Here is a 17,097-nt window from a genome sequence, read left to right as displayed (position 1 = left end):
TTTGACAAAACCTTCAAAAAAAAAAAATCATGTGTGCAATTCACACGTGGTAGAAGTGAAACCTTAAAAAAACATTTTTCTTGCAAACAAAAAAATAGAAAAAATCTACCTATTTTTATTTTATCACCTTCAAATCCATGTTTTTTATATGACAAATTATATAAATTTTATACCATCTGAAAGCTTATTGTCCAAGCTCAAAATATATATATCGATCAGGTCTATGAGACATCTACAAAAAGAGCTAGAAATTTTTGAACTCGATCAATTGCCATAAAAAAAAGCGAAAAAACACGTATTTTTATCTTCTCACGTTATTAAATCCATTTTTTTCCCTAACAATCTGTACAAATTTTTACACCATCTGAAAGCTTCTTGTCTTAGCTCAAAATATATATGTCGATTAGGTCTATGAGACATCTACAAAAAGAGCTAGAATTTTTTAAACTCGATGAAAAAAAAACATTTATTTTTATGTTCTCATGCTATTAAATCAATTTTTTTGTTTGACAACCTATAAAAAATTTTATACCATGTGAAAGCTTATTGTTTCACCTTGTATAATGATGCATAAATCTTATTTTAAAGATGTCTACAAGAGAAGTTAGAATTTTTTAAAGTCAACCATGTCGAATTTCCAGACTGAGGTTACGGTACTTTCTACACTGGTAGCTGGTCATCGCCAACAGATCTCCACAGGTGTTTTGAGGTATTTTTCAATTTTTTTCGATTTAAGATTGTGTAACTTGTAGACCACGTAACGTTATGTGTGATATATCAAATAAAAGGTTATGTTATCAGAATGCGTATTAAAGTTAAATCAAATTTGTATGTGCACTAGATCAAAAGATATAACGTGTTATATTGTATTAAATTAATTGAAATTTTGTACAATTATAATTTATTTAATTACCTATCTACAGTACAAATTTTATTCATCTATCTATTAAAACAAAAAGTTATAACAAGTTGAAGTCGTGTGCGTGTCGCGTTTTCGTTTCATCTTGTTTCAAATCACTACGATACTAAAGAAGTTTTCACTTCAGAAAACAGCTTTTATTCTACCAATCCTATGACTCAATCTCAGCTGTCCACCACCAACGCTTTTGATGATAATTTCTGTTTTAAGAAATATGAAATAAGGAAATTGTCTCGAATTACGTGCCGGTGTAATACAATATTCAATTATAAAAATTAATTATTCAATACACAGTAGTCTCCTCATTTTTCCACTCAATTACACTAGGTGCCTGTAACTATCAAGAGTTGGGTGGTCTACCGGTACATAAAAGTCCAACAAGAATAATTTTGTAATTTATAATCGTCAAACAGGGTCGTTACATGCATTTTTTTAATCAACTTGTACCTATTTGCTAATAAACTATAAATACAATCCAAAAGCTATTAAAATGTAAATTAATTTGTATGTCCTTCTGTCAAAATAAGCAAACCAAAGTTCTCACATGTTTAATGTAATCTACTTCAGTTTCACTTTCTTGTGGGTCAAGATCAAAAATTAATTTATATCACGACAAAGTCTTTACTCTAAGCCAGATCAACAAAAAAAATATTGAAATTGTTTAAAAGTGCTTCTTGACCTTGATATTCAAATATTTAGAAAAAAAAAAAGAAATCAATTCGTGAATCAGTCAAACATAATACAGACAAAGACTTGAACCTTTTTTATGCTTACGTTACCAAATGATTCATCATCATATCATCGTGGAGTTCAGTTCAAGTTCAACAGACGGTAAATGTATCTTTTTACCACAAAAATATAAATAAATAAAACGCTCCTCCATCGCATACCGCATTTTCTATTGCAACAAACCATACAACTATATCTATCCAAAACCATCCAAAGGTGTAGGCAAATCGTGTAAAATGGCTTAACATTAAGTTTTTTTTTTTTTCTTTTGGAATGACGACGATGGATCTTGTCACGTTTGTTTATTTTTTTTTCTTTTTCTGTGTTTAGGACCAGTTGAAAGCACAACTTGCAAACTTAAACAGATACCGGTTCTATGCAAACGTAATAAAATGACGGTCAGATGCGTATCTAAATATTCTTTCGGTGGGGGAGATATTTTTAGTTCGCCTTATATCCTCCTTAAAGGCAATTCAGTAACCTTTCAACTCTAATGTGATTTTAAAGCTCTTTTTGCACGGACATCTTTAGTTTCAAATTGTTCCAAAAAGTTGAAATAATTTCGAGTAGTCTCACGAACACCCGGCAAATAAAATTCCTCTCATTTATTAACCCCCCTTGACTACGGAACTGATCTAGCTTGGTGTTTTAACTACAAATGTATATGCTAGTCTCTCTGCTGGTGTCTCTGTATGGCGTAAGCCTTTTTTACTGTTATTACTGGGCGATATGGCGAACTTGTTTGTATATAAAAAAAAAACACAGAGCTATGAATTTGTTGAAAGACATTTGCATGCATTTTTATTTTAAATAAAATTAACTTTATTTGGTACTAGTTCAAAAACACATGCCATTTTTGGCATGCGGAAAACAAAAATAACTGTTCTTGTTTCTATTTAAGCAAATAAAATAAAAATTTTGTTGATAGAAAAAATAAAAGAAAACAATATTATAAAGCTTTTTGAAAGAATTTTAAAAATTTCAGAAAGCAAATTAGGTTTTGTGCACCAGAATTTTTTATTTATCTAGCTTCATTTTTTGTTTTTATGCTCCCACGAGTTAGACATAAATTTTGTTTATTTATTTTTGTTTACACCTGAAAACGTTATTTCAAAAAATTCAATGCCCCTTTTCGAAGATTTGATTTTTCAAAAAAATTTCAATTCTTTTTCCAATTTTTTTTCTTAAATTTTTATTTGATTAATATTAAAGCTGCACAAATGCTTTTGTATAAAATTTTTTTGCTAAAATTGAATTGAATTGAGAGATTCAAAAATTGAAAAAAAAGGTTCAATAACAGTTAACAGTAATACCTAATGATTTTAAAGCAAAAACGTTGTTCATCAAAAGATAACCCTTTTTCAAAACTTAACACTTAAAATTGCTCAAAATATCCAAATACTACTACTTATTGAGTTTAAAGTGAATCCAAAGCAATAAACCATTATGCTTTGGCTTTCGCAAGTGGAGACCGTTAAATTAGCCGTGATTCCTTTGTATCACTCAAAAAATTTCATGTGTAAATAGTACTAATAACTACGTACATTCTACGAATTTTATTCGTGGTTTTCAGCCACGAATATAATTCGTAAAATGGACGTTTATTAGTACTTTTACCAATATTTTATTAGTATTCGTAGAAAATCATGCGTATATTGTACGAATACTATTAGTAGATTTACATTCCCATTCGTACATTGTACGAATAACATTGTAGTATTTACTAATGCCCTTCCGATTCATTCGTACATTTTACAGCACTATTCGCATATTGTACGAATAGAATTGTAATATTTACGAATGGCTTTACTAATAATTCGTACATTATACAGTTCTATTCGTATATTGAACGAATGTTATTTATTGTAGAACTTTCCGCCATTGAATTTTTTTCCTGAAATTTCCTGAAAAATAAATTGTTGAAATAGTTACCCAAGCATATAACTGTACTGCAAAACTACAAAAATATATTGCATTAATATTTTACATTTATAAATAAGATGAATGTTTTTTTTATCTTAAATATTATACCACATGTAATGTATTCCACGGTGTTCATATTGTTTGTCTTGGAAGGCCACTGAAAATATACAAATATTTTTATCAGTGAAAATCGTTCGAAAAAATATTTTTAGAAAAGCTCCAATAACCAGTGACAGGTTTTGATATAGTCCGCCATTTTCCAATTTTTTAAGCTGATTGTTGACGAATTTCCGATGCTAATTGAAAGAATATTCCAAAATGAAAGTTAAAAGGCAGTAAATAAATCAATATTAATGAAATAACATACATATGTATATGTATATTTTAATGTAACAGTAATGTTTCACAACAATGATTAATTTTTAAACATAAATTTACTCACCTGGTATATAATTGTAGTTGTTCGTTCGGTTATGTTATCACTTTATATATATCCACGGTAAACTTTATATTAAATTTATAAAGAAACAAGCACTATCTTTTGACGCAAATAAATTACTTTTACAAACTTTATATTTCAAAATCAAAATTATATTAATTTTATGTATTTATATTTTCCACGAAATATAAATGTTCTACATGCGACGACACGCGTATTGCAACTAATTTTTTTGATGCTATTTAGGAATGGAAAACGTTTAACAAATAACGGATATTTCGGTTCAAAATTGTTGCAACTCAACATTCTACGAATAATGCGTACCCTACGAATGAATTTGTCTACGAATATTAGTATTTACCTACTTAGTAAATAGTACGAATTTATTAGTAAATACTACGAATGTAATGCAAGAAATTACGAAGTCATTCGTACGAGTAATTTACTAATGTTATTAGTAAAATGTACACGATAATTCGTACAATGTACTCATAAAAATTGTTTAATTTTCGTTTACGAATGAAATTAGTGCATTGAACGAATAAATTCGTGGATATTACCACAGTTATTATTAAAATTTTACAAATGCATTTGTAAAAATATTACTGCACGAATACATCGTGTATTTAACGAATATGCGTACAATGCACGAATATTTTTGTTACGAATGCCATTCGTAGCCATTTTACTAATAAATTTTTTGAGTGTACAGACAGACAAACATAGAAATCAATAGAAAGTCAGACGGATTTGTAGGACCCACTTTTTCTACAACTTATCGATCGTCGTAAAGGCATATTTGATCTAACTTTGTTTCAAATCTCACTCTTTTAAGTGGGTCATAAGTCCACTGTTGAAAGGTCAGAATTTTAACTGGGATTTGAGTTGACTTTTAACCCACTTGAGTGGGTCTTAACCCACAAACTGGATCAAGACGTGTGGGCCTTGATGACCTTGAAAATACTAGATCTAATTACAGTCAATAATTACTATCAACTCTCATGAGTCTCTAAATTCTCTCATAAATGAAAAGATTAAGAAACTGTTACCCACAAACCACTTAAGGTATTTGATGTGCTTTAGTTACAAGAATCTCCTTTCTCCACCTGAAATCCGAATTTTATTACTTTTTGAACCTCATGCCATGTCCCCAATAAATTTCGCCCTGTATCCCTTAAAAATTAGAAAAAAATTATGTAGTATTGTCCCCTGGGCTTTAAGTCCCTGCTCCTGCTTTTATTCTTCCTTTTCTAATATATGGCCTTATTAGTCAATTAGGATCCGACGTAATTTCACTTTGCAAAGTGCAATAAGGCCGAATGTACCGAAAGTTATTTCATAACTTTTGTATGCTGTGACTAGCTATAATGTATTGCACAAAACCCGAGAACAGTCCATTTTAATGATGCGACAGTGTTTTTGAGTTAAAAGCAATTTTTTTTTTAAATATTTCAATAGGACTTAAAAAAATGTTAATTAGCAAACTAATTTTTGTATACTAAATTTAAAATCTTGAAAGAAATAAAAATAAATTTAGTTCATCTAGATTCAAGATCATTTTTAATGTGAAAATGATTGCACGAGTCACCCATAAAGTTTTTTTTTTTATGAGAAATGCTAATTAGTTTTTACAAAACATTAAATTTAGCCAAGTAAAATATTTATAAAATAATTATTGTATTGATGCGATTTCGGTAATAGAAAGCTTTAAAAAATTGGAATTATTTCCACAAAAATAAGGTCTGAAAAAGAAAAATTGGAATCCTTTAAAAACTGTAAATTATTATGAATTTTAACATTAAATCGCTATGAAACCGTCTTATTTAAAAATTATGTTTTCTCTGGCTTTACCGAAAGTAGAATTTTTAGCTAAATGAAAAACCACAAAAAAAAACTAACATGTCATTTCTATTTTTATCTCACATCTTTACTCAGCAATTATTTGAATAATAAAATGACATAAAATAAGCAAACAATATAAAAAATGCTCGTAAAAAAAATAATAATACCTCACAACAAAAATATTCAAGGCTTCATGATAGAAAAGTTGTTTTTTCCATTCACACAAAACATATAATATTTTCTTCGCGCATTCCCATTACCTCCTCTGGCGTAAGTGGTAAGGCTATAAGCTAATTTCTCATGTCTATTGTTGCACTCAACGTAAACAACCATAAAGTCGTCTGTTAGCCAGATGTTTCCCAAGCGCTTCCACCCTCCTCGATGGCATAGCCATAGCCACAAGTTGATCAACAAACAACATCAGCACAATTGCATTGCAAATGAACTTCATAGTGCAATCAACAAGAAAGACTCAAAAACGTCACACTTGCACACAGCTTATTTATGCTGAGAAAATGATATCACAGACATAACACAAAGTTGGAGGAAATAAAGTCACTATCAAATGTCGCCCTAAAAATCAGCTTGCATTGTCTGCTTTATACCTGAATCGTATATTTTACATGACATAATGTGAAATGAAGCAAAAAAACAACAAGAATTCAATGTCATTTTACATCGAAATGACAGCAAGACCGATACGACAACGACGACGAAAAGACGCTTCAACTTTGTTCAATGTGCGAATTGACTGTCACTTTCAGTGCTGTCACTGTCACCAAGTACACATGCAGTTGCCAATTATAATTATCGATTGACTTGCGACTAACATTTAGACCAGATTATTGACCCCATTTCTGTCTGTTCATTACTTTCCGTGATCTAAAAATAGCTTAAACGAGTATCTAAGTCCGAAGAGAAATACATTATTTCGATTGAAACAGTGAGAATAATTAAGAAATTCACCCACTTTTCGATTTATTTATAGAACAGCTGCTGTTGCCCCATTGACTGTAGTCAATTTTATTGATCATTAGATGATTCAAGCACACACCTTGTTGCAGGGTCGAAATTAAGTTGCATTCCCTGGTAAAAGGTTATAATTGTTCAGCAAATACTTTAAATACCAATTAAAATGCACCGCCACTAGCTACCGTTCGTTCTCACACCTTTTCATTTGATCTATCAAGAGTTTTGAGATATCAATCTATCTAATTACAAAATTTCTAGCTTTTGTTGTTTGTTCTATCTGAACTAAAACAACCACATGGTTGCATATGGTATTATGATTGTGGGGGAAAAAAATTAGTCTGCTCACGTAATAAAACACATCTACATAGAGCAAAATGTGAGGGAGGAATTTTAATCTTTGTTGCTATAAAATAAACAAACAATAAATAAATGTATCTAACAGTCGCAATTGAGGGAAATGAACTTCATGGTTAGTGAATTCTTATTTTCTTATTAAATTTTTCGATGAGTTTTTTTGGAAATATATTGCTATTTTTGTTTCGAATAAAAGAAAGATTTATTTGTCAGCTTGGAAATTCTCTTCTATTTTGTCTATCAAATGTGATGTGTTAATTTATTGTTTGTATGGATTTATTTATTTTTTTTGTTTGGGACTAAAAGTCGGTCAAGGTCGACATTGTTTGTTTTTTTTGATGAATGAGTTTTGTGATCTGAAATTTCTGGTGTCACATTTTGACACTCAACATGACGTAATATTTTATAGAAACATGCTGTTTTTGTTTATTTATTTTCAATATTAAGGAAAAAATTGAAAAAAAAAAACTGCATGACTTGGTGGTTTCGGATTGTTTTTATAGTTGCTTTGAAAATTTAAAGTTTTTACAAAATTACTTTGAAAATGTTTATTTTTATAAAACAAAATTAAAAGAATTTTTGCTTCAATAAAAATTAATACCACTTTTATTTGATTTAAACAATATTCATATTTTGAAATGAATGGGTCATTTACCTAATAAGAAGTGTTTATAAGTTTTGAAATCGCTTCCACATTTTCAAAATTATACACGTCGTTTTTTGCAATCTTTATCATGCGTTTTTGCTACAATTTTTTAATCATAATGGCTGTTTAAAGACGAATTTTGGATGATTAATTTTTGACATAAAAAACTCCGAAAAAGATTTGAACTCCTATCTATGAAGTTTTAAAATAATTTTTATGTTTTTCAAAGTTTAATTAAAACTTTATGATTGATAAAAAATATGATTCGAACATGTTTCGATGTGAATTTGTGAAATTTGGGAAAACAGCAACTTTGAACTAGTATTTTGTTTCTTCTGTTTTTTGTCACACTGATTTTTGTCACACCTGTTACATTTTTTAATTGTTATTAAAACACAGCTTTTTGTAAATTTCTTTCAAAAATATTCCTACTGAAAACGTGATCAAATCTTCTTTCGTATTGTATAGAATACGAAATTCATGACTTCAAAAGTACCGAAGCAGACTGAATCGATTTCATATTTGTCACACTGTCACACTTTTTGCATCTAATCTTAAGAGATTGTGACGTTACAAGGCATGTCAACAAATATTAAAAATATATTAACAACTGCATACATAAATAACACTGGTTTACAAGGGTTTTGTTGCCGAAACAAAAATATACTTTTCTGAAGGTTTTTGGTGTGCTGAACTCGAATCCGAAGTCAAAAAAAATTAATCAGCTCCCGTTTTTGAGACATTACCGTTAGAAAATGCAAAAATACGTTTTTTTGAATTATTCGGACCTTATTCTTTTGTATTTGTTTGAGCATATTTAGTAACGGTTTCTATAAGAACTGTTTTCCATCTTTCGACACCTGTTTAAATCTTTTCAATATCTTTTATATTGCCCGAGATATCTCAAACTAAAGTAAGTGGGTTTGGCTTCATATGTATATCATAAAGAAGATAATGACGTTATAAAATTTATAAAAATACCAAACAATTTAGGATATCTCGGGCAGTAAAAAAGATATCGGAAAGATTTAAACAGATTTAAAAAGTGGTAAATAGTACTTATGAAAACCGTTACTAAATATTCTCAAAAAATGTTCCTTATATAAGAGAATAAGGTCCGAAGTACTGCATTTTCTAACGGTAATATTTCAAAAACGGGAGCATATTAACTTCAGATTCGAGTTCAGCACACCGAAAACCTTCAGAAAAGTATATTTTTGTTTCGGCAACAAAAAAAGTTTAATTTTGTTAACCAGTGTAATGTATGCATGTATTAAAGGTTAAAGCAAGTCAATACATTACTATTTAGTGAATCGTTCACGAGTCAGGAAAAAAAAAAACAGTGTCAGACCTGTTACACAATAGAAATACTTTAAGAGGAAAAATTTTCAAATTCAAGGTTTCAAAATAAATAGGTACAAAAAAAATATATTGAGAAGTTAGAAAAATGTCTACATTTACAATCTTTCCAAAAACCGTCACAATTTTATTACTTATTTATTTTTATAACTTTTGTATTGATTTTCTTTGAAAAAAAGTTACCAAAACTTTAAAAAATATGTCAATGGTGGTTTTTACCACAAAATACGAATTATTTATTTTTTGTTTAGTCGTTTTAACCCATTTACTCCCAAAGTCGTTTAAAACTAAAAATTCAAATTTTTGGTTACAAAACTTTATTAAATACGGTCATAGGAATACAAAAAAATATTTTTAATTTTTTTAAAAAAGTAACTAATATGTTTATTAAGCTGTACCCATACCCAAGCAGGTACAATGGGAAGATACGGGTTCTAATTTTTCATATGAAATTTTTTTAAGAGCAAACTTTTTGAATGTTGATAGCTAAGAATTTTAGTAGATTTAAAGAAAAGAAACACATTTTGAAATGTAACGACCTACGTTTGAACAAAATTTCACTAAAATGTAATCAAATCTTCTTGGAAACTGGCTGCGATTTTGTAATAATTCAAATAGTTTACCAGTGTACAAGTTAGCTCCGACGCGACGTAAAGCGGATTGACGAATGATGGTGTATTTCGGCAGTTCATACCCTTATTATCCGCTATTGCCTATAATTCTATGTTTCCGTTGAAAATGTCCCCTTTCCTTTTTTTAAATGTTTCTCCTTATTCGGGGTTCGTATTGTATTGCAGTAGTAATAAACATTCAAGCCTGGAATCAGGTTTATAATGTTTTTCTCTTTTGGACTGTTTTGAGCATTGATGACCAAAATATTTGATCAATTGTAAGTATTTGTCTGCAAACCTACTACGTTTTTGGCATGAAATGGTCATAAAAGGACTAATTTTAGCCATTTGTTTCTCGAACGTGAAGTGAATGTTTTCCAATCTGGGTTAGCATATTTATATTGCTTACTTCAAACTTATTGCGAGTAATTATTGTGAAATCAAACACATTTACACATTTTCCCATTGTACCCAAGCGGGTACACCTAACTTCAAAGTTACTGAAATCGGGCAGTGATAAATTTTTACTTTATTTTTTTCTCTTTTCCCTGTTTATAAAAACTATTTTTGAAGTTTTTAGGAAAAAATAAAAAAAAAATATATAAAAAAAATATTTGATTTGTTACCAAATATAAAACAACCTCCAAAAAACGAAGAAAACGCAAATCGTGCCTCACGCCGAGTAATTAAAAAAATTACATTTAACATTTTTCTGTCATAAACTGGACTGCAATATGTTGTCAACATGTCCAGAGACCCACAGAAATAATATTTGATCAAAACAAATGAAAGATGGGTCAATGGTAAAGCGATATATTCCATGAATTTTTTGTACCCAAGCGGGTACAGTGGTAGTAAATGGGTTTAAAAAAAAAAGGAAGGGAAGGAGATAGATTTCACAACATTATTAATAGTAGGTATACAAACCGAAACGGCTAGCTTCAGTTGTTTTAAGTTCTAAAGGAGTGCATACGAATTTAAATATTCCCTCATCACTAAGGTTATCTCTAAAGTTAAAAAAAAAACGGTTCTGAGTAGCCTATTAATACTTTTATTAATATGAAATTCCATTTTGGAACTTTTGTGCAGTTTGAAAAAAAAGATATTTTGCCAACTTTCCATTATAAGGACTATTCGACCTTCTAGTCTTGAAACAAAAATTCACTTGACGTTATAACTTGGGAACACAGTTATTATTGTTTAATTGTACTCTTTATGAAGTAGCAGAACACATAATAAAAATTATTTTGTTTCAGTTTTAGTTACAGCGCAGCGGTAGCAAATAATTTTGAATTTAAAACTTAAACGGTCACTGTGGCGTATGTGTAACCTTTTATTTAAAGACAATATTCTCTTGAGCTATATAAATAATGAAACCAGTTGAATTTTGTGGATACATTTTCTATTCGTTTTTAAGTAGTCTTTCAAAACTGAGTGTTAATACTTGTTGACGTTTTCAGCTACCTTAATAGATGTATCAAATGTTTATAGTAAAAGAAATCAATGTAAGCGACTACAGTTTGGTTTGATTATTCTTCTTAGGTACCTACTTTTTTTTTGACGATTTTCACGATTTTCTTAAAAATTGTGATATTTAGGTACAGTTGGACCAAAGATCATAAAAAATTTATTGAAAATAATAAATTGCGATGAGCCTCTAGGAGATTTCTCATAATATTAATGAATGCATCTGTTATTGAAAAATAAAAACATAAAAGAATGAACAAAACTTGGCCTTGGCATATTTTAAGTTGCCGATTGTTAAGAAAGATATGAGATATGTCTCACAGACAGACATTGAGTAATTGCACCAAGCAGCCACGCACATATCTTTAACAACGCATTATTTTTGTTATCTGAATGTAAGTCTCTGTAAAAAGGGATTTCTTTGTACATATACCATCGCACTCATATCTTTTTGATCAAAATCATCAATTAAACCGCGAATTTCCTTCATTCTTTTTCCTTGTACACAGATGTAGACCGTTAAACAAAGAATATATAAAAATATATATGCACTGTATAGCACTTAAAATTCTTTTCTCACATTACAACAAAATAACAAATCATCAAAATGGACATGATGCATGAAAGTTCATTTATTATGCACCACAACACATCGCCTCTATTCTTCAAATAAAAATAAACAAAAAAAAAAAAAAAAAAACTTTTTTCTTATCATCACAAAACTTTCTATCACTTTTCATTCATTTCAGCCATAACTAGCAATAGTAACAGTGACAAGCCTCCACTACAACCACTACCACCACCAATACATTCATCATCCTCCTCCTCATCCAAAGGGATTTTCTCATTGAAAAAACTCGACGATTGGTTTCACATTGAATTGTTTTCAAAGGATTCCTCCTCATCCTCGGGTATGTGTGTGTCCTCATTAGCATCTCCTACTCCTTCTACTACTAAATCTCAAACTAACGGTTGGTATTGATGTTGTAAAAAAAAAAAATGTGTTAAGTGTTGTAATTCTAACAAAAAGTGTGTATAGTATATCTCTATAATTTTTGAAAAATCCATTATTGCCATGGTTTTGTGTGTCAATTAGGGCAATGTCACATGAGCTTTTTATTCTTTATTTGCACGAACTCCCATTTGTCCTTCGACATGAGTGATTGATTACAAAGAAGACAACCCAGTATCCTAATGACGCGACTGAATGAAAACGCAGAAAAATAAAGCTCGTGTGGAATTGACCTCATTCTCAAATCAAAGGCACTTAATTTTATTTGAAGACAGAATGTGTGTTTTATGCATGTACACTATACTAACAACATCATCCTGATTGAGTGTCCTAAAATAAAACACGGACAGGATTTTAGATCCTTTTCTAGCATGGATGCACTTGCACTTGACGACTGGAATCAAGTACTAGTGCACTTTCTTTCCATAAAAAAGGTGATATCTGTTGTTTTCTGTCAACAGTGATATTTTATCAATCCAATGCTACTTTTTGAAAGCAGTTAAAAAATTTCTTTATTTTTCTGATATCTAAGCAGTTGAAGGGATTGTTGAAGACATTCCCTTTCTTGCGCTATGCATAATACTATAATATACTGAAGAAATCACAAAAATGATTCAAACCTTGTTGTATTTTTTGATTTTAGTATTCGTTGGAAGTTCTAGAGCAATCAGTTGATATTGGTTTGATATATTCTACCCGTCGACATCAACCAACCTTGAAGCTTGTAAGTTGAAAACAAATGGTTAATAATAAAGCTGATTGGAGAAACTTGTTGACTGATTAGTTGAGAGTGGAACTGGTCAGAAAAATAAAATTAGACTGGTTAGAATGGCTAGAATACGTGTCCGAGTCGAAAAAACTTTCGAATCCAAACACATGAACAACTTGTCAGTAGAAAACCTTTCTTTAAATGCCGTTTACAAGTTGGTAATAACTTTTATCCACTTAGATGGTCGAGATCCTCTCTTGACTTTGAGTGCTTCCTAAATGTAGGAAAATTACTTAATACCGGCCTTTACAACTTCGGTAATGCAAAGATACATAATGTCAAAATCAATCTTTTAGCCTTGGGTTATTCCTGCTTTCTATTTGCTAAACATTGAAGCCAACTTACTTTAGTGGAGGGTGGACACTTTGTGGCGGAATCATACAAAATTTATCTCATGCTAATGCTAATTTGTTGCGCAAACCAAAAATTTGTAGCTAACATAGTTTTTAATTTGTATTGAATTTTCCGTCAAAATAAGTCTGAAATGTGGAAAAATTCGAAATGATTAAAAACAATAGGTTTGGCTGACCTTCATATTTTTAGCTGTTTAAATGCTTTTCAATACGACAAACTTGGTATTTATAGCCTCAAAAGTTTTTGATACAAACTCCAATTTGTAGGCTCCAACACTTTTAAAAGTATTCAAATTTTGATTTAAAAGTAAGCTCAAAACAAAGCTCTCAAAATCAAAAAAAAAATGCGAAATTCAAATTTTTTTTTGCAGAAATTTGAAGTAACCTAGACTAGAGCTGAGCCTGCTATTGTGATAGCTGCTTTCAATCACTCTGTCCTTCCACTCAGCAGTGAACAGTTGCGAGCAGCTCACTGCTCAGTCCACAACTTACAAAAATCCAAACCAATCTTATTTTTGTTTTTCTATTTACATTTATAAACATGAAGCGATCAAGAGAACAGAAAATACAGTAATAATCTTTAATGGTCTTAAGGATTTCACTGCTTTTAAAAGCAAAGCTGCTCTCTGTTCTTTGTAACTTCACTGCTCTTTTTCAGAAAATATTCTCGACTCTAAAAAATGTCTACTTCTTTTTTGTGATCATTCTGTTATTAATATCTAATGATTTGATTAACGATAAAAAAAAAAGGCAAAGATGTAGAGAAAAGTTTAACATGATTATGGCGAAACAGAGAAGTTTTGTTTGAACTACCATTGTTTTAGTGCAGGCATTCGAGGAGTTATTAAAAAATTCAAAAATGGTAAATTACTTTTTATTTATTTTGTATTCCATATTTTCAATCATAATTTCAAATCAAGAAGAAATTTAAAAAGTAATTTTCAACTTTAGCTAATTGCAATTTAAAGAGTGATTAAATAGCAGCTATAAACGCTGTTTTTTCAATGAAAACCACATTGATTTAACTATTATTCGGAATGATTTTGCGTTGAAGAAGAACATTTTAAAATCAACGTGGAAAAAAGGTTAATTTTTGATGGTTTCGTATTTTAAAGTCACATAAATCAAAGTAGTTGATCTTTAAAACAACGATGTGTACAATATTATTGTTTTAAAGACATAAATAGCAAATTGACAAATATTACATTTTCCACAACACTTATTACGTGCATTTAAAATCCAAGTTAATATATAGTTTGCAATAAAAATTAACGATCAACACCTACGTTTGAATTAATTTTCAATTTTATTACTTTTAAACCATTATCACGTAAACTATAGGGTACATTCAAATAAATCACAATACGTGATGAAATTCCTAAATAGTCTTTTAAAATGTAAATTCAATCACTACCTACCTACCAACAACGTTGCTTAATCAATTGACTGTCGACTTAGTCAATTGATTCGTCAAAATGTTATCAAGATCATTTTAAACACATAAAATATTTGCAACTTTAACTTTTATTAGAGTCTTTAAGTTTGCAAATTGATATTATTTCGTGCAGAAATCTAAACATCCTAACAAGATGGCTGACACCTGATGCATTTGCAATTAAATACTTCCTGCGGAGGCGACGACGATCGATGAAGGCCGGTATTGATCGTGCAACTAATAGATTTTTGAACTTCTAGATAAAGTATTAAAAATGTCGGTAATATATCCATTTTACTATAAAACTCCGAATATTGAACGCTTTGTGTGAATTATCTTTAGTATTTCAAAGCTATTGATGACAACTTTTTTAGTGTTCAGCCAACTTGCAGTAAAGGCGACCTCTTTATTTTAATTATATTATCCAGATGTTCAGTCGTAGAATGTCAGATCACAATACGTCGCTATCGTCTGGGGTTACCCTACCTAGCTATTAATTTACCTGGTATCTGCCTCTTTTAAAGTTGTTTTTTTGTTTGAGAAGACTAATTGAATGCAACACCAGATACGTTTATCTAAAAGATATTCTGTTTGCTCATAAAAAGTGAATGTTTATGTTTGGGTCACACATTTTTCATTATCTTCTGTTTGTTGTTTTTAACTCTTTTTTTTTCTGTTGAAAAATCTTCTTCAGAAACTCAGACGGAGCCATTGATCTTTAAATTAACCTTTTTTTCGAACAAAAATTGTGTGTGGGCGTTGTTGAGTATTTGTATTTAGTTTAAAACAGAGATGTTTTTCCATTGACACCAATAAAATTAGGTTCGTTGTCTAATCGATAAAGAAAAACTTGAGCTTTGAATTTGATAAAGACGTTTTTTTTCTGTTATTTTTTTTCGAAGAAATTAAAATAAAAATTTGTTTATCTATCAGAGATGTATTGATGGGGTCTGAGTTGAATGCCCCCAAGTGGGAAGATTGTTATAGTTGAACCGAAATAGATAAGTGGGGCAAGTAAGGTAGATATTGACTTGTGAAGACTGATACAAAGTTGAACAAAAATTGAACAATATTGTGTGGCTAATTGTAAGAAAAAAAGTCCATACAAGACTAAAATTCCAATTTTTTTCCTTCTGTTGATGTATCTTTTAATCTGACATACATTTTTGTGTATGCACAGCACACAGTGGCATCAGAAAAAATTAATTAATTTCACAGAATTTCTTTAAACTGAATAAAGCCAGAGAACTTAGAGAAGCATGCGTATATCTCTATCTATCTGCAATTAAGGACAAAGATGAAAGCCGAAGTTATACTCATTCGCCCTATAGGGACTCTGGTTGCATTTTCAGTGAAACGCTTTGTCATCTGCAAATGCAATTTTTATTTAAGATATACCACATGTTTTCGGCGATGCATGTTTTTTTTTTTCTTTAACTTAAAGTTGTTGTGGATAATTTATTACGTAATAGCCTTAAAGTTACAGTTGAAAATAGGTCTGTTTGGGTACTGCATATAAAACAGAAATATTTCTACTTTTATCATAATTTTTAACCCAATTCATGTTTTGGTACTCTGGAAATGTGTAGTTTTGTTCATCATTTTCGAAATTTATTAGGATTCTCCTTACTTAATAAAGGCTCAAGAATATTTCTTATTTCCGATACTAACCGATTTGAAGTGAAACGTTTGAATACCTTTTGTGTTATTTCCAAAAAAAAAAATAAATAGATTTGTGTGTATACAAAATTCTTAATTCAACATTGTTTCCTGAACTACTGAATGCAATTCATGCATTTTCGGAATGCATTACAGATATACAAAAAATTCCAACGAATTTGTTCCCACATTTTGGAAAAAGTGATGGCTGCAGCGGCCGGCGGCGGTATGTCTTTTATAAGCGAACAACATTTTGTTTTCAATTTGGCAAAATAGAGGAATCCAAAATAAATTGAATGCAAGAAAATACAATGATTACGAGTAAAGTAATTTTTTTATTCACACTAAGTAGATGAATCATTCTGTCTAAAATGGAGAAAATCTCATCGGTGGACTATTATTTGTTTTTTGAGTTGCTATATAAATCGGTGAATGAGATAGAACATTTTTAATATTGTTTTAACTTAAAAAAAAAAATGTCCAGAACTCAAATCTGCATGATTTAAATTTAAGGGATCAAAAACTAAAATTGTATATTTTTAGGAATTTTTCAAAAAGTCTTAAAAAACTTTTAAATTTATAAAAAAGAAGGAACCAAAAATTTTCAA

The 17,097-nt window shown here is 29.9% G+C and overlaps 1 protein-coding gene across 4 annotated transcripts in view; it reads left to right on the top strand.

Annotated features, from left to right (window-relative positions):
- Positions 1-17,097, top strand: part of LOC129915519 (aminopeptidase N) — a 119,591-nt gene that overhangs the window by 72,853 nt on the left and 29,641 nt on the right. The window contains exon 3 of one of the 4 annotated variants that reach the window (XM_055995091.1): positions 12,011-12,232. The exons of 2 other annotated variants lie outside the window; for them this stretch is intronic. In XM_055995091.1, coding sequence (XP_055851066.1) covers positions 12,011-12,232 — 222 coding nt within the window. The remainder of the gene's footprint in view (positions 1-12,010; positions 12,233-17,097) is intronic. One more of the 4 variants, XM_055995092.1, reaches the window with a different exon arrangement.

Source organism: Episyrphus balteatus, chromosome 3 (genome assembly GCF_945859705.1).
Source record: "Episyrphus balteatus chromosome 3, idEpiBalt1.1, whole genome shotgun sequence".
Classification (NCBI taxonomy): Eukaryota; Metazoa; Arthropoda; class Insecta; order Diptera; family Syrphidae; genus Episyrphus; species Episyrphus balteatus.
The sequence above is the reverse complement of the archived record's forward strand: the minus strand, read 5'-3'. Positions and strand labels throughout refer to the sequence as shown.